The 19,628-nt window shown below is 31.5% G+C and overlaps 2 protein-coding genes across 2 annotated transcripts; one reads left to right on the top strand and one right to left on the bottom strand.

Annotated features, from left to right (window-relative positions):
• The first annotated feature begins 685 nt into the window (after positions 1–685).
• LOC111001834 (UPF0764 protein C16orf89 homolog) lies at positions 686–4,054 on the top strand. The gene is made up of 5 exons (XM_022271874.2): positions 686–818; positions 1,093–1,266; positions 1,999–2,119; positions 2,899–3,065; positions 3,520–4,054. The coding sequence occupies exons 1-5, from the start codon at positions 758–760 to the stop codon at positions 3,783–3,785; spliced, it is 789 nt and encodes a 262-aa protein (XP_022127566.2). The 5' UTR covers positions 686–757; the 3' UTR covers positions 3,786–4,054.
• Positions 4,055–17,590: 13,536 nt separating this feature from the next.
• LOC111001835 (lipase 3-like) lies at positions 17,591–19,336 on the bottom strand. Its single transcript, XM_022271875.2, has one exon. The coding sequence runs from the start codon at positions 19,295–19,297 to the stop codon at positions 18,053–18,055; it is 1,245 nt and encodes a 414-aa protein (XP_022127567.2). The 5' UTR covers positions 19,298–19,336; the 3' UTR covers positions 17,591–18,052.
• Between the last annotated feature and the right edge of the window lie 292 nt (positions 19,337–19,628).

A 19,628-nucleotide genomic window follows, 5' to 3' on the forward strand; every position in this document is an offset into this window, starting at 1 on the left:
TTTATTCATCTCCGAGATTTGAGAAAATTGAAAACAAATCCTGATTAATTCGCGGATTTCATCTTCTCAACAAACCGTAGGATATATAAACATTTGAATTGCGAAGAATAATTCAGTCACCGCACTCGTAGATAACGATAAACTTTCCAGTGGTGTCCAGTCTAATGAAAAATTCGTGATTTTGATTATTATGATATTGATTTTGTGATTTATTATTACTTCGTCATTATGCTAACTTGGTGTAGAGTGAACCTTCTGTTGTTTTTATTTATTTTTAATTTTGGAACTAAGTTTTGTTTGCCAAATATTGATACAAATTTAAAATTGTCGAATGTTCCGATCAGATCAGATTTGGAAACATTTTTGAATGTACTAAAAAAAATGAGCAAATATTACAGTAGGGATTTAAGTGTAATTGATTTAAGCGCATATTTCGGAATTTTCTTGGCAAATGGTGCGTATTCCATAAATTTAAAGCATGTTACCTGTTTTATATAGGACAATAACAGGCCAGACATTGCCAGAAGAAGCCTTTTTTTAAGAAGTCGTAAGATCTTTTTTGAAGAACTTATTGATTTATAAATAATAAGTTCGTAATAAAGTAAGTTAGTAATAAATTAAACTCCTAAAAAATTGGTAAATAACCGAGTAAAATTTTATGTTTGCAGTAAATTTAAAACATGGGTTGGGCAATAAGCGACGCCGGTTAAAAGGTGAATCGCAATTAAACGAAATAATTGATTTGAACGCTAACATAATGAGACATTTCCATGTGAAAGATAGAGAAAATGATAAATTAAACAATGAAGAGAAAATGAGTGAGTGAGGTTTGATGTAATTGATAAATATATTATAAATTATTAATGTTCAGAATAATGCAATAATTGAAAAACTTTTATTGTTTTATTATTATTTTCGGGTCGAGAGAAAATTTGTGTTAGTGCCAAAACAATTACAACCCCCCTGTCAATTTGCATCTTTATAGGATGAATCTTTTGACAGCTTGAAACTGGATAAAAGATTATACTTTTAAATATTTTTTTTATAATTAACCGATTTCTATTTTAATCTAATTAGTTAATTTTATTACAGTATTTAAACTTTTTTTCAACGAGTCGGAATGGATTAAAAATATCGACAACTTTACCTCGGCTAAAATACAAGGCCGCACTACTGAGGCAACTCGATATATTTTGAGCGACTTGAAGAGCTACTCAGATAAAATACAAGCTTTTGATGATGGAGATCCGAATCCGAAAAAATCTGGTAATAATTGTGATATATATTAGTCGTTCGATGTATACTTAAATCTGCTATAAACCCTAGATATATTAGAGTAAGATCCCAGAGCGTTCTGACATAACTTATTTTCACATGGTTCATCCATGTGAACCTTCACGAATTAGTAACGTATACTTTAAATACCTGCCTACTTGTGGAGCTTGCCCTGTGACACCTGGGCAGGTACCAGGTGAGAAAGGTCACTAAAAATATGAGTTATCTAACTTAAATTTGTATGGCTGATTTTTATAGATATTTTGTAGAATATTATTCTAAACTAGAATTATAAAGTGTCAGACACTTTTCATGGACCAGAGCTTTTGTCAGACGCTTTAAAGCTCGACAAAAAATTAATGAACTTTACTTATTTTTTCATGTCTGTCTTTTAAATATATTATTCAAGTAACTACTACAAAGTTATATTTCATCAGTCAGACAAATTCGAGTGACCAAACATTTAATTTTTAGCGAATTTAATACCTGGACCAAATCAAGTATAGTCGTAAAAGTAGCCATAACCAACGAGCGTGCATTATGAATGTCAAGAAGTAGGGATCTATGGTCTCTGCCTACTCCTTCGAGAAAAGACGTGATGATATAAATAAAATAACCAAAGCTTTTTTCCCTTCCCCACATAATTCTAAATTACGTGCTAAAACATCGCTGAATCGCGCACAAATGTGTTATAATTATGGAATTGGCATTTATGTTTTGCAGATAAATGTCTAGCATCGCTTGCTAATGGGAAATTAAATTCACATGGAATTTGTACGATCGACAAATCTTGCTATGAGGTATTAAAGAATGGTACGAACTATGGTTACGCTTTGACACATCGGTGAGTTGGTATCTTCTTTCATGTTTCTTTCTTTTTTTATGTCTTGACAGCTATAACTATTGTATTCAAATAAAATTAATCAGCGCTTTGGTGGTTCGAAGCTTGATAAAGGTTGCATTCAATTTTCATTAAAGTTAAGTTTTTGTATGAAATTTTTGCTTGAGAGTAGTACCTCAATATCCAAAGCGCTAATCTCATTAATTTGTTGTTTATTATTATTATTGTTTGATCGTGTAGACCAAAATCTCATTATTGGGGTCGAGGTCGTTGCCGGTATCGCTATTTGTATTAGAGCAAGGGCCTAGAGAAGGTATAAAAATCACTATTCGTGATGAATTATTGTGAAATAATATTAATTCTCCTTTTGCCATGTGACCATTTTCATTCCATTTTGTCTGGCGTTAGTGGGTCTGGCCTGTCGGAAAGTGACTTTTCCTCTAGGAGCTGTTATACGCGGAATACAAACTTCACTAGGTTCTTTATAAGTGGTAAAACGCCTGTTGTTAACAAAAAGCAATGTAGTATTTTGTGTGAATGGTTAAAAGTCGAGTATAATACTTAAAGTTTAGAAATATGTCGGAATGAAATCAAATGTGGAGAGCAACTTAACTTGAGTAAAGTTCTTTTAGTTTAAAAACAAGTGCACATAAAAAAATCAAATACTTTATTTAAATATATTTAGCCAGTCCTTAATGAAATGTCGTAATCTCAATGATGCTTAAATGTTCACATTAAAAACATAAATATTTTTTATATTAGAAATAAATTCTCCTTCTCAGACTGCTTCTCCTGCAAATGGCCCAGTATAGCCGTCGTTGTAGCATTTTCTCAAAGTCCGAAGATCGCTACTTTTCCAACAGGTTCTGTTCAATGTTGTACGTAGAGGCTGAGTTCATTGCAATTCAGAATTTTGAGGATGGCCTTGTTGATTTAATGTTGGAGATAAGTAAGTATTGCCGCTATTTGTCTAAAATTAAAAAAGTTCAAGAATTTTCTGTAATGATTAAACTTAAAAGGTACTTGACCGATTGTTGCTTTTTTTATAGCAAGCTAAGTCAGTAGTGTAAATAAGAAATACATTGCAGATTGACAAAAATGATTCTAAAATATCTAGCAATTGTTTACAAAAATTAATCAAAATTTCATGTCCAATTAATGCCATGGTTGTTCTCTTTTGTATACATTCGTATTTAGTATGTGATCCCTTGTAGCAATATGTTAGTTTGGATAAAAATATATCTGTATAGAAAAATTCAATTACATTGCGTGAAATAAGCAATGCATACGCAACACACGAGAATAATCTGTCGTTAATTCATTGTTGTTTTGTTTTAAATCTTAAATTGTTTTGTTTTTGTACTATTGAAAATTAATGTTCAAGGTTGCTTTAATATTTTTAGTTTGTCTTTGCGGTCTCCATGGCCACGCGCAATTCCTAAACAGAACTTGGCTTGATCGGATCAAACGGTTTCAAACGCCATACGGTTGCTTTAGTTTGGATCTGAAAAAGATGGAACATACAATCAGACAAGAGTCTCTCAGGTGGAAATTATACCGGAATAGGGATTATGATATTCTAGAGGGTCTTTGTAATGAACATGTAACGTCTCTCGCTATGGCTACGTATGCTGAGGCAGTAAGGTTTATTCTTGAGATCTACTATTAGACAAATTTTACGATTGATTGAAATATGCATGTTATTAAAAATACAGATAATGTGGTGTAGATATGATGTATTATTAATTCGACTTGGACATATAGACCATATCTTAAAAAAACATAATCTGTGGTACAGGATGCCAGCACGTCATGATTTATGTATTACTACAGTTGATGATATATCCACTTTTGCAAAGAGAGAGTATGGATATTAAATATTTTAGGAAGTGTTTGTGATTTAGCAGTAATAACAATTTCTTTTTTCTTTAAAATATGTTGTAGTTTGTTGAATATTTTTTTGTATCTATTAATATAATTAAGTGCTCTTTGTTTTCTGTTTCGTATATTTTGTTTATAATTTGATTTGTTTTGGCTTTGAATACTTTACAAGTGTTTTCTTTTATAATATGTATATATGTGTAGCTGTAAGATTACTTACTTTACCTTACATTGAATCATGTCTATCTATTAAAAACGTGCAGTATAATTTTAATAGAAATTATAGAATTTATTTATTTAAATTATAGAATTTGTTTTAGTACATTGTATTCAATGAAGGTTCTTCGTAGACCTGTATCGTGTTAGATGATTATACATTGCCTTTTAACTTTTATTAATGGATGATTGGAAGCGATTAGATTTATAGTAACTGCTTTAAAAACGATAAAAATCTGTTTAATTGATATATTATCAATAAATTATAGTCATAATGATTTGACATACGTTAGATAGAGCGGATGCATTAAGTTCCTCATTAAAGGTCTACTTGGTGATTGTGGAAAGTGACATGTCGGCCTCGATATACATAAATAAGTACAAAATCAATGTCGGCCGGAATTATTGCATCATTTCCGTGCTCTAGGGAGAGTCATAATACTATAATTTGATACGAACATAATAAAAATAGTTCATTAAAGTTTACTTTTCAAATATATTTTTTATTTATTGTTTTCTTTTCTTACTGGGGTTGCCTGGAAGAGATCGCTTGTTAGCGATAAGGCCGCCCGTTGCATCCCTTGTAATTTTTATGTATTGTGTTATTTGTGTTTCTTTCTAGCAACGAAGTGTGAATAAATAAATAAATAAATATTTTCGACATGTTTCATTTAGACCAATCATTGCACATTACACAGTCATATACACCTATATAAAAATATAAAGCTGTCTTAGTATTGGAGTGCATTATATTGTATGTTTCCGCATAGTAAAACAGATTGTTTCAGGGAAAAATTGCAGTCAATGTCCTGAAGAAGGTATCTTATAAATTTATCTCCGTTGCTTAAACTTGTATACATATTTGGTATACTAAATTTCTTTCTATATTACTCAGGTATCTTATGTATTAGTGTTAGAATTTTTATTTTATAATTAGCTATTACTCGTAATTAGTATTTGTTAGTATGTAATTACATGTTCAACTCATAGAGGATGTCCGTTTTTGATTCATTTTCCTTTGTTTGAATGTATTTTTTTTGATAGGCATAAGATTTTTCTGTATTTCCCGTTGACTAATCTTTATATAATAAAAGCAAAAATGTGTTATAATGTTAAAATTACTTGTATTTAAATAAATGTGTAACCTTCATGTCACCATAAAGATAGTTCATAAATTAATTTATTTACAGACTATAGCCAAATTAAAATGCAGTCCAAGTCCCGTTGGGTCCTGGGTTCATTTCTTTCATTGTCCGCGTACCGTTAGTTAGTGGTACGTTCGTGCATTTTAATATTCTCATTACAAAATCCATACATCAATGACCTCATCGCCCAAATGTTTGGAACTCCAAATTAATTACAATTACGATAAACAACTTATAACAAAATTATACGTAAGTTGTATTTAGACCGACTTCCATAAATCTGAAAGGATTGCGAACTCCGATTCGATTCCTATAAAAGTAAGTAATATTTTCGCTATGATAAAGAATCTATTAATATAGCAAAAGGAAAAAAAACTAATGGACTAAAAATTTTTTAATAAAAATATTATATATATTTAGATGTTTTCTCAATTAATGAATAAACTCTTTTAGTAAATAAAAACCTTGCAGCATAATATTACAAGTTCATGTTACAGATTTGCGTGTTTTTGTGCACTGACATTTTAAAAAATGGACATTAAAACAATAATTATAAACTCTTAAAAACAATATCGTATAGTTGAGTATTCAATAAGAGTATATTTTAGTTTTCGCGATAGTTTAATTTATTTATATTTATACCATCTAAAAAAAGCGTTACTCATATAGGTCTTGAGTTCCTTCAAAACAAAAATGTTTTCAGGTTGGTAAGGCACAGGAAGTTGATCAATTACTTATATATAAGGGAAAATTCTGTAAGAAACATATATATAGAGATAGGTATTATCAAAATTGAATTATATTCGAATATTAACATAAACACTAGGGAATATATTAGAAATATTACATATATTTGCGCCCTATTTAATGCGCTAAACTTACAACTAAAGGCATTAGGAAATACTCTTTCTAAAATGACCTTGTCCAGTACCACCTATATCTTTTTACAATAATATATTTTTAAATGGAATCTTATTGACGTCATAGCTGACAAAAGGATAATATTTTTTGTGATTTATTTTTTGTCATTTTAGATAGTTGTGTAGGCTTTTCAACGCGATAAAATCGAATTCTGGGTTAGAATCTTGTACAGTGTATAAATCAGGGGCTTTATAAGATTATTGGTTATAGATTTTTTAGCTAGATTGAAAATTCAACTTTCATTATCTATGTACCCACAGAAAATACACGTTGAATTGGTTTCTATTGTTATTTCATAATAACGAATAAAAATCTATATAATTATACTATTAAACGAAATACTAAATTGTATTGTAAACTTAATGTTTCCTTATTACGTTTAAACGTGTTGTTTAACGAGTCGTTGATGTTATTTTTCAATAAAATTAAAAAAAACATAATATAAAATTATTATGAAGTAAATAAATATTATTACAAACATATATATATTATATTGTTACAAACACAACATTTAATATGAGACACCCGCAGATTTAATATAAACTGTAATCAGAAGATTCCAATTTCAAATCCTGGTAATCAAGCTGTTCTTTATAAGGAGTCTTCGTGGTATTATGAAAACTATATAATAAAAAGGTATATAAACACAAATAAAAACTACTCAAAATATTCCAAGCACCGTAATTTACATGGCCCCATTACATAACAATATATTATGTCATAACATTACTCCTCGTTGACTCTTAGTTTGTCATTTGTATGTAATATCTTGAGAAAATAATTGATATCGTGATTGCATACTGAGACATACTGAGGCTGATACGTTGGCGCCACAATAGGTGCCAAAGTTACCTTCGTATGCCGCTGAAGTGTGGGGCCAACGACTGCTTGACATACATCGTGGGGACGTCTAGACATTATACGATAGATCTTTATCAGTTAGGGCATGAAACGTCAGGTGAAAACAAACACTTGAAATTTGTGGACTTGAAAACACTAGAACTTTATAAAATATAGTTTCAAATTGTATTTTCCATGAAACTTGTTATCGTGAAAAAAGCTGTTAATACAACTTATCCAAAATAATGTTATATTCGCTTGCCCCGGAGAATACTCGAAAGCATTACGACTGTTTTATTGTTTTGTCTTTTTTTACTTACTTTGATGATATGTACTGTGTACTACATAACTGTGATTGCTTTAAGAACTTTAACAAAACAGATTCTTATAAAAAAACACAAGGATCGAGGTCTTTATTTTATGAAAATTATTTTGTGCACAATGTCAGTAATACACGTTTACCTTATTTAATTTTCCTGAAATAGACAGTAACACCCATAAAGATTGTTTTAATGTAAAACAATATTTATGGGTGTTACTGTCTATTATTATTAGTACATTGTAGATCTACTAAATAATCAGAAAAGTTAATGCGACAGTTTAAAAATAATGAGTGGTAATAATATATCTCTGTTTCACCAACATCATAATAATTCCGCGAAAAGACTAGTATTTAATACATTACGTTCTAGACATTCGCCAAAATGTGCCGTCGTAAAGTACGGTTAATGTATCGTCTGTATTTATATTCCAACAGTGAAAATCGTTACACTTTTGCTCTTCTTCAGTCTGAATAGATAAATTACTGTAATATAAATTTGGTTATTTTTTAACTATTTACACTAAATAGATAACAACAATATTTAAATCATCAAATAGAAAAAAATAGCTTTCATTTAATCTACACTAATATTATAAAGAGGAAAACTTTGTTTGTTTGTTTGTTTGATTGTAATGAATAGGCTTATAAACTACTGGAACGATTTTAAAAATTCTTTCACCATTCGCTACATTACATGCTGCTACATTACTAAAGCTACATTATCCACGAGTAATATAGTCTATATTTAATTTTGAACAAAAATAGGGTTCCGTAAGATATTAGGGTTTTTCGGACACAAGGTGTAAAAAATCAACCAAAAAAGTTACTTATTTTGCGTACCCTGCCTAAACTATTAAAGATAGAACCATAAAATGTTCTAAGTAATTGTAGATCTTATAAATATCTACAAAAAAGCGACACACTATACCTATCTATGTCGACTGAGGCACAATAACCATAAATGATATAGATGGCAAAACGTCGTTTGCCAGTTCAGCTAGTATACAATATTTTCAATGGTTTCCTAGAGATAGTAGCATAATATTCTTTTTTTTTTCTTGACATACAAAAATAGATTATGATATGCTATGCGAAGTCTTCTCCGGGCCGTCATAAAGCAATAGAGACAAATATTAAGATTTGTTATTTAATATTGTGGATGAATATTTTTATTCTATGATCAATTGTTTTCGCACCGCATGCGATCAACATATTTTAAAGCCATTTTTTTACACCTTGGGTAACATTATTGTAGGTTTTGTAGGTATCCTTAATTTTTTTAGTAATTAAAATAGCTTATATTAATTAGTGAAAACGGCATTCAAATGGTGAAAGGATTATTGAAAAAAAGAAAGAATTTTTTAATATCGGTCCGACATATAAATCTTTCCTCTTTATATTATTTATAATATACTTAGATAAAAATTATTGAACCATGAATATTTTATAAATGGGGTAATAATGTTTACAAGTGTGTGTTTCATGCATGATGAATACATTAGTCACAATTCGAGGTCCTCAAGGGCACAATCACTTAACTCGCAGAAAGTGTCTGTGGGTGTCCAAATGCATTGTTCTATACAACAATGGCGGCATCTATAGCGAAAGAAATCGTGAACGATAATGAACTTCAAAAATACGCAACTTCTTGTATTATTACGGGGCGATAGAGATGAAATTTGCTTGCTTATTTTTGTTGATCAGTTGCAAAGTGGTGTGTAATGTATGCGGAGTTGCATCTGATTCAAGGATCATTTTGTCATCGGATTAGGCGGATACTGCATAGCGATTGCTCTAACTCGATATGGATATTATGGATGATTTTCGCTAATCAGCCGTTATTTTGCATAACTAGCAACAAATAATACTTACAATTATCATACATATTCTTAAAAGACAAAAAGACATTTTTTTAATATCACCACCATCGTAGCATAAATATAATTCTATAAGAATTTTAATTCGTCTACTGGATTACAAGAAAATTAATAAAATGTAGTATTTTTATATATTTGCGGTTTATAAATGATTTTAAAATGTTGCCACACCCCACAAATAATTTAATAAAATGTAAGAATTAAAGATTAGATGAAATAATTTTAAAGTGTTATGTAATAACGTATAATAAAATATTCTCAACGATGCGCAAATAAAAATATTATAAATATTATTTCGTGTATACATTCTTTACTTGGTACTAAATATTCTACGTAAACTTATGCAATAAAAGTTATAAAATTTGGTGTTGAAATTAAATTGTGTAGGCGTCAGGTGAGATGAGAAACGTTAATAATAGATTGTCACCACTTCATTACTTAAAGTCATGATGCGCCTACATACCAGCGAGACCGCTGAAGACTTAGCTGGCGCAATAAAGTGGCAACACTTTTAAAACCTTATTTATTTATTTATAAGTAATCTAACAGCTACACATCTTAATATATATATTTCTTGTGTGCGTGTGTATGTGACTGAACTCCTCCTAAACGACTGGACCGATTTAGACGAAATTTTTTGTGTGTGTTCAAGGGGATCTGGGAATGGTTTAGATTCACAATTTTGTCCGCTGGACAATGTTTTTCTAATTAATTATCAATTTATTAGTTGTTGTTGATTTTGGAATGTTTTACATTGGATCCGACAGACGGCGCTACCATCGCAGTGTCAAATTTTAAATAATATTCGAATTTTAATTTTAGTCTGTCCCGAAATTTAAAAAAAGTTTTGTTATCATTGTGTTATATCGTGTGTGACCATGTGCTGGATCGTTAGATATTGTCATAACATTTGAATAATAATTTTCATCAAAATGGCTTATTAAAAATTGAAATTTTGAAATTAAAGACGTGTAGACAGGACAACGTCTGTCGGATCCGCTAGTATATATATAAAAATCTTTTTTTTATTTAAACACTCAGATTATAACAAAGCCAAAACAGATTACATTGTTTATCAAATTACTTAAAACAGAAAACATAAGTCTAATAAATATGTACATTAATTGATAAAAAAATAAAACTGAAATATTTATTATTATTCCTTTTTTATTTAAATATTGTTTAAATTGTGTATATCTTGTTGCATACGGGGGAGGTAATTCTTCTAGGTAGTTAGTTATAAACTACCATAACGGAACCTTAGAAAAGAATTTACTTATTGCATTCCTTCAACGCATTTTTAGTAGTGCCTGCCAAATTTTGAATAAGGAAAAATAATAAACAACATATAAATATATTTAGTGCAGTTTCCGTGCACTTTTAATTGAGGAAAAATACTGTATCGTACGAGTGCTCGCGGGTGTTTCATAAAAATTTCGATGAAAATCTGAGAATCACAGTATTATCCGTGTCACTCCAATGACGCAACGCTAACACGCATTACGTAAAAGGCTTTTTAGCATGCCGCTAGTGCCAAAGCACCCGGTTTTTGAATATACTGTGCCGTGAAATCGAACGTTTGACCAGATCATTGTGTACTACGATGACGAATTGCAACCGACGTAACCGAGTCCTGATACCGTTTATTTTGAAAACGGGATTCTATTTAATAATTTTCTTTGTTCAAGTAACGGAGGGTAATACATTTTACACATCAGTACATCGCGACATTGAGATATATTTAGTGCGGTACTAACTTTGCTATATGAGGACATATGGGCAGCTCACACCGATTAAACTATGATTGACATTTAGATTTATTCAATAAATATAATATATATATAATCGACATTATAAGTCTCTAAAAGGTAAAATGGTTTTCCTGTGAATTAGTATCATTTAAGTTTATTTTATTTCTAGGATAAAGGAAGTAATAATAATATGTATAATTGTATAACAATGGAATTGTAAAACCTTATTTCTTATAAAATTTAGGTACGCTAAATCATTAACATTCTTAAGGTCAATCCACATCATCCTCCCTATCATCGTCGCATTCAATGGAACGACTGAGAAAAGCAGTGGATCCATTCTTCCTGAGGGTTCTCTTCTATGGCTATTTTCGTACGCATAAAAATTTCGAAAAATTTCTTCCTTTCTTTAACTTAGTTGCCCGATCCTCGAAAGGAAACACCCACTGAGCTGATAGTCTTTTGGTTTCGGGTTCATAGCAAAATATCCAGCTTTCATCACCTGTGACGATGTCAAATACAACATTTGAGTCACCGCCGTTGAACTTATATAACATTTGGCGACACCAGTCCATGCGAAGGTGTTTCTGGTCGTCGTTGGTTAAAGTATGGGGATTTCATCTGGTACATAGCTTTCTGACGCCTAAATGTACGTCAATGTCGTACTCTCTTATCTTCCTCTATCATGCGTCACACAGCACTGATGTTATCATCAGTAGTCGCTATTAAAGGACGTCCCTCATGTGGATCATCATTGATATTGATTCGTCCATGCTTTAACTAGTAAATAGTGGTGTAAATTGTGGCACGAGATGGGGCTTCATTAAGAAATGCTAATCGCAACCTATCATAACTTTGTTGTTTAGTAAGCTTACAACGAAAGTCATACTAAAACATTGTCCGAAAATTTTCTTGCGTTACGTTCATTTTGATGTGTAACAGTCTTATAACATCTAAAAATCATTCCCCCATTTCACAAAAATAAATGACAAATACCAAAGATTTCTAAAATTGAAATTCAAAAAAGTTTTCATTAGCAAAATTCTAACTGGCCAGTTCTAAACATTTTACCTGCCTACCTACCTACTTATCTACGTAAAAACATAGTCGAAACTTTATGTGTTTATATAGACTGTTTAAAAAATAAGTAGACTTCCTACGACTATATCAAAGGGAAAAAGAAACGTTTATTTGACAGGCTCCATTGCAAAGGCCCTGTAGCATCTTCGCAGCTGCAAGTTATATAAGTGAACGTTACGACGACACATTCGGTGTCGGTCGCCGACCCCTGCCATTTTGGCAATAGAAGTACGAGTTTTTAGACGTTACGACTTTTCCTTTATAAAATGCGGAAATCTTAGTAAACATTTATGACCGCGGATGTATGCAATCGAGTTGTTTGATTTTAGTACTTGTCTTAATATAATAATCACTATCTGAACTTAAATCACAGAATATACATTTCTTAATTCCCATTTGACTGAGTTTAAATATCTTCAATCTTTTATAAAAAAATACAAACTATATACCGGAAACCTTTATTTAACAATTTTTTGCTTTTGCTCCAAAAAGCCAAGCCACAGTCGTAAATTCTACGATTTTTAAATTTATTTAATCAGTGAATGACATTACCGTGCCTCAAACTCAGACTCGAATTATATGTCTAGAGGTATGCATTCAATTTGCTCACAAAACAAATTATCAATCCTCTCGAACAAAATTATTTGTCATAAAGATTGTCGTTTTACAGTCGTCCCGTATAAGGCTCTTATTAACTTTCTTAATGTTTCCGTGGGTGAGATATAATCAGCACATTTATGTATTCAATAGGTACATATATTTGGCGTCTATTCAGAATCACAATAGGATGGCTCATCTTATTGCGTAAGTGCGTTTGAGATCGTGCAAGAATTTGATGTTGTATGCAATGCATTTGATACTTCGCAGATTTGAATTAGGACGGGTATCGACTGGATTGCGTAATGATGACATGAACCTAGTGTAAAATCTTTACACTCGCAGACGTTATTTAAGCACCAAAAAGATAAACATGCATTTTTATAGATCACAAGTTACAACATAAGCTACAACACAATACATGTGATATACAAATTTAGATCTCGTATTTTTTTGTCTTATTTAATGATCGAACAACTAAAATTGGAGTTTTACATAATTTTAATTCAACTGCATATCTACATACCACTTTCACGTTTCTCTTAAATTTGAATAAAAAGCTCATAATAATTCTGAACGTATCTCTTACGTGCTCGGTACATTTACGAGATTTTGGCAAGTATAGTAGACAATAAATTATTTTTTCGCACATTGATGTATAGCATGCTGAAAAAGAAATATATTAACGCTAATTCGTGTTGATTTTTACTGATTCTAATTAAATAGTTCTAAAAATAAACAAATCATTATTTGTTAATAACCATGATTAGATGACCATTAATAGATCTGCCTTTCTAGAACTTACTAAAGCCGAGAAGGGACGGTTTTCCCCAAGTTAGCTTTTAAAGAAATTGATTATTAAAACCGTTAAAAGTGCAAGTTGCTTTTCAGATATACTGATTAACGAAAAGTAAATATATAATATAATAAAGATATATAATACATACAAAACAGACATTTATGCCGGAAAATTAGTACAACTGCATATATTAACCTACTTTATTGATTTTTTGAATCACACAAGTCGACTAGGCTTTAGACAACAAAGGATTCGAAGTGATTGTTAAACACCGTTAGACGGTCAAGTGTTATGGTGTCGATGTTGTCAGTCTGCTCACACACCGACTTCCGTTACACTAATCTGATATAACTATGACAGTTTTACCCAAGCGACGTGCAAGTAGCGATAACAATAACCCACATAAAAATATGGCCTACAAAACTGTTGAGTTCACGACTTGTGTCAATTTTATCAACAATAGAAGCATATTACATTTATAAAACAATTATCTTTTTAACATAATATGTTTTACTATATATTCAGACTATTTCTTTATCCCTGTTGTCATAGACACCAAGTACTTAATTATAATTACGATACGATAAAAATATACACAAAGAAACCGTTAGACTTGTAATTTTTAAGCACCTTCCGATGATTTCTGTGCAGTAGAATTTTAATAATTAATATCGTTTTTGTAAATTATGATCATGTCTGCTATAAACGCAGGAAATAATAAGACAACATAATCATATTAAATTCAATAAAAATCTAAAATATAATAAATATACTAAATTCATTTAGTATGTAAAGAAAATGTGCGTGAATAAAATACAGTTATAAAGTAAAAGTAATAAATTTTCCAGTGTTTAAGTGAAAGCAAACACATAAATAAACAGTGTTTATTTATGATACATGTAATTGTTAAATAATAAATAATATATAACAAAGATTATAACTTTGAAGTCCTGAATCGGCCATTTTCGCATTTTTGCTTCATATTGCATTTTAAAGTAGTGAGGTAATATCTGCAAACCCGAATTATTTCGCCAGGATCGAATCCAGCCCAGGTTTTAACGAAATGAACACTTAAACCACTAAGGCCGTATATATAATGCATAGTACCACGTAATTCGTATGCCTGTGATCATTTAAAGTAGTCTACGACTAAATGTGGAATAACATAAAAGCTTCATCTATAGAATAAATAAATAATAATGCTCATTTAGAATTTTATGGTTGTGCGATATCAAATTTAATTCAATAAGTGTTGTCATGTTCCGTTACTTAAACTTATTCTGATTGCATTAGATCAGATCTATGGATATTCAAGTAACTTTATGTAACTATCGATCTTACGATACCTGATAATTTTAGATATGGGGATATTTTTGTAAACTTATTACAACATTTGGGCTTTTGAAACATACCAACACCCATAATATATCTATTATGGGTGTTGGTATGTTTCAACACAATCAATAAAAAATCTTTTTTTAGATTTTCCGAATTTCCCCATAACAGGACGCTATTGCACCAACCTGAGGCAACAGCAGTGATCAGCAAAAATGGTTGCGTTTTTAGGCTACTTTGTGATTCTACCAACCTTTTCCTATATTCAACTTTAGGCTATACGTGGGTAACACTGAACATGTTTAGAACTGTCCAGTCAGAAACATTGCTAATGAAACCTTTTTTGAATTTCAATTTTAGAACTCTTTAGTAACGTAATGCATTCATTTGTCATTTTTGAATTGGCGGCAAATTTTAAAATCTTATTACACGTGAAAATGAACCTAATGCGAGAAAATTTTTGGTCATTATTTATTATGACTTTCGTTGTGGACTTACTCAACAACAAAGCTATGTTAGACTGCGATTAGCATTTCTTAATGAAGCCCCATCTCGTGCAGTAGCATTAATAGTGATTTACAATCGGTTTAATGAGTTTAAGCGAGGACATAGCAATCTTAATGACGATCCGCGTGAGGGACGTCCTTTAACAGCGACTACTGAAAATCGCATCAGTGCTATGTGACGCATGATAGAGGCAGATAAGAAAGTGACCTATCAGCAGATACGGGCGAGCCTAGGCATAGGTATGAGTCAAGTTCTAAAAATATAACACGAAAATATAGGCGTCAGGAAGCTTTATACCAGATGGATGCCCTATACTTTAACCGACGAACACCTTCGCATGGACTGGTGACGCTAAATGTTAGATAAGTTCAACGGCGGCGATTCAAGTACTGTATGTTCTATCGCTGTTTGCCTGTAATCTTGGAAAAAATCGGCGACAGCAGCGCCCTCGAAACAGGATCCTCCTTCACCATGACAATGCTTCAGTACACTCCGCAAAACGGACTGTTGAATATTTGACTACGGCAGGTGTCGACATAGTGAGTCATCCGCCATACAGTCCTCTGGCACCCTGCGACTTTCATTTATTCCCAGAAACTAAATATAAAATTCGAGGTATAACAAGCCTTGAAGATGCGGTGAAAGCTTACGGAAATGCCATAGAACCCCCCTTTAGCCCCCTTAAGGAAGAATGGGCCCACTGCTTTTCTCAGTGGTTCCATCGAATGATCTCTCGACGATGTTTATAGAGGAATAAAAGTATTGGCAACTTTCTACATCAAGCCGTTTTTCATTTTCTAAACATTTACCTAGGTATATTAAGATTCCTGATAGACCATTTTAAAATATTGAATTAAATCGTAATACATTAGTCGTAATAGTCATAATAGGGACAGCAGTAGCTAATTGTTTTATTCAGGATAACGTCATGTTTTCGGAATTTACTAAGTGACAGGGAAATGTAAAGATCTAGTTACTGACTCATTTATTATTCATTTACTGACATAGATATGTAATTAATTTTTATTTTAATTTTTTGATAAGGAAAACTGTTTAATTTTCTATAGTTTCAAACCTGTTTTAATAGTGAAAACTATGACAGTAGTTATTTACATCGCACTACAAAATAATTTAAATTCGGTAAATAATTATTACATTATATAGTACATTTAATACAAATGAAATGCAGATCTAGTGGTTTTGCGTTTATTAGTTGGATGATCTTCCTATTAATACTTAAAAGGACAAATTGATATTTGGGCGTAAATGTTTGGTATGATCTGCGCTGGTACTAATAGCCCTCGACAATGGAATAGTCAGAAAGCTGTGAGGTTGCCTGTAAAAAACCATAACACAAATGCAGACTGCGTATGGGCTGCCACATTGGGTGCTTTAATAACTTTATATGTGACAACATTTTAATTATATATCATTATCACAATGGACCCCTAAACTTTGTAACTCCCTTACGGTCAGCTATCCCGATCATAACAATACTTATAATATCAGAGCCACTACGGATACAAACACATCAGGGTCCTTAAATATAAATATTTAAAACTGACTTCTGCAAACTATAAAAGCACGCCAATCGATACAGTTACGTGGAATCTCGAATACCAGTAGAATATTAAAATAATATTTGCTAAATGCAACAATTGCAAGAATAACAATAATGTGAGTAAGTAAATAAATGGTGTATATTAAAATATACAATACTATTTTGCGTATTTAAGCAATGATCACAAATGATTGATGTTGCCATGATAAATTGCGTTGAGCCAACTTAATGTCTAGTAATTGATAAATATTTAGACTGATACATTTAATTATATTAATATACAATAACAAACTAAAAATATATCTAATAACTAACCTTAAATATATTATTTAAGGACCCTGATGTGTTTGTATCCGTAGTGGCTCTGATATTATAAGTATTGTTATGATCGGGATAGCTGACCGTAAAGGAGTTACAAAGTTTAGGGCTCCATTGTGATAATGATATATAATTGCAGCTACCTCGCACAAAGAATTAGTCTAGCTATTCAAAGGGGGAACGCTGCTAGTATCTTCGGAACCTTGCCTAAAGGGACTCCTTTTAATAATATTTTTTAATAATTAAATTTTAAGGTTAGTTATTAGATATATTTTTATATATTATGTTATTTCTTAATTGATAAATTATAATATGTTGCTGAATACTAAGGTTTGTAATTAAGCCCTAATACTATAATATAAAGACGATTAAGCTAAACTTTAATGCAATTAAAAACCTCATGTGACACATAGAGGATGCTATCCCATTTATCTAGTGGAAGAATCCTTTTATTGTGAAATCATTCTCTCGACAAAGTACTATCTTCATTTTCATGTTATAGTCTGTGTAAAAAAATAGTTTTTCCGCTAGGACAGTTTTAATTGTTTAACCACCTTGAATAAGAAAAACAATAATTAAATTAGCATTTTGTTCATGATCTTTGGCGTTCTTACATAATAACTTAAGGTTAAGTATTCGACATTGAGGTAGATCACATATATTCTCCTAAAATATCTTAAAGTTAAAGATATCACTTAACATCAGGTGAGCCTCCTGCCCGTTTGCCCCCTGTTCTATAAAAAAAAAGTTGACTTTATTGCATGACCTCAATAGGATTTAATATTCTTATTTAACGTCATAAACTCTAAAGTAACTTAGTATCTTATCGAAAACATATTTGGGAGCATTTATACCCCACAAATGATTGTTGTGACTCCATGTTGGATCCGGTACAATATATTCTTCCACCATGTTCGGCAGTTTTGAACTAAGCTCGTTAACGTCTTCTAAGGATGAAACCCAATCATTTGTACCGCAGATAAGAAGTACGGGCGAGTTGATGAGGCTTATATTGTAATCCGGAGGACGTTCTGTTCCATATCTTTGTAAATTTCCTTCTTTGCCCTCGTCATACCGCTGGAATTTCTTGGAAACAATTAGTTGTCCGAAATGTGCGAAAGTTTTACTTGAAATGCCAACCAGTAAGTGCCCAAATGCGATGGATAACGTTCTTTCCGATATACTATCACGCTTATAACCAGTCGTCAGAGCCAATCCCGTTCCACATATCGGTTCAGGGGCTAATTGACAAAACTTTTCAACTAGGTGATGCAGGATTTGTTGCTTAGCAAAAATTTCTCCAAAGCCTAAGTCATCAAGAAATTTTTTGAAAATTGCGGTCTGTTGTGCTAGCATTTTGGGTATGGGGCTTTTAATATATTTCATAAAAGCTATAGGTGCCAAATTGACAGATAGCTGAACTTTTGTATTATACTCCGGTCTTAACGAACCCATTATAAAATAATCTGTGGTACCTTGAGAGTGGCCCACGTAGTAAACCTTAGGCTTCCCAGCTGTTTGTATGACGTAGTCAATGATTGCTGGAAGATCATAGTTTCCAGTTTCATCGAAAGAAAAATTCCAGTATTCAGGATCTTCATCGGGGTTCAGCGATGTATGGTTTCTTGAATATGTGTTACCTCTACCGTTTGCTGCCCATACATCGTAGCAGTTATCGGCAAGAATATATCCTAAACCAACTTTGGGCCCTGCTAGTATCCAAGCATCCGAGCTGTCAAAAAGTCCGTGCATTAGAATGACGGGATAACCTTTGGTGTTATCACATTTTGAGGGTATCCGAAATATATTTAATAAATAGTCATCTTCAGTTGTAACTACGTGATCCTCTGTTGTATATCCGTATTTTGACGTCAGCTCAGTAAAATTAAAGTAGACATCTTCATCATATCCAAGAGCCTTCTTTAAAGGGCGGTTATCTACTAGTGAATATGTTAAAAGCTTTTTGGGACCGGAAGCACCAACCGAAGATACACCAATAATCACACTGTATAGCACAATTGATAACATCATTTCATACTTATTTATTATTTTATTCTTATCACAGTTAAATTTAACTTGGTTGTGTTTTTGTTGTAAAGAGCTGCACAGTTTTATAATATCCAAATGACCTTAGAGTTAAGGTCTCAAGAATTAACAAAGTCCTAATAAAGTCGTGATAATCGGTGATTTTTTCAAAAAAATTATCACAATAGCACATTTGCAACAAATATTTCCTATATTTAATTTAATGTCATTGTTATTGAAATTAATTTGTCATTTAACTAATGGTTTAGTAATTAAACGACTCAGTTGAGCCATAATTATTTCACTTTAATAAATTGTAGTATTTATTCAAACATGT

Source organism: Pieris rapae, chromosome 12 (genome assembly GCF_905147795.1).
Source record: "Pieris rapae chromosome 12, ilPieRapa1.1, whole genome shotgun sequence".
Lineage (NCBI taxonomy): Eukaryota > Metazoa > Arthropoda > Insecta > Lepidoptera > Pieridae > Pieris > Pieris rapae.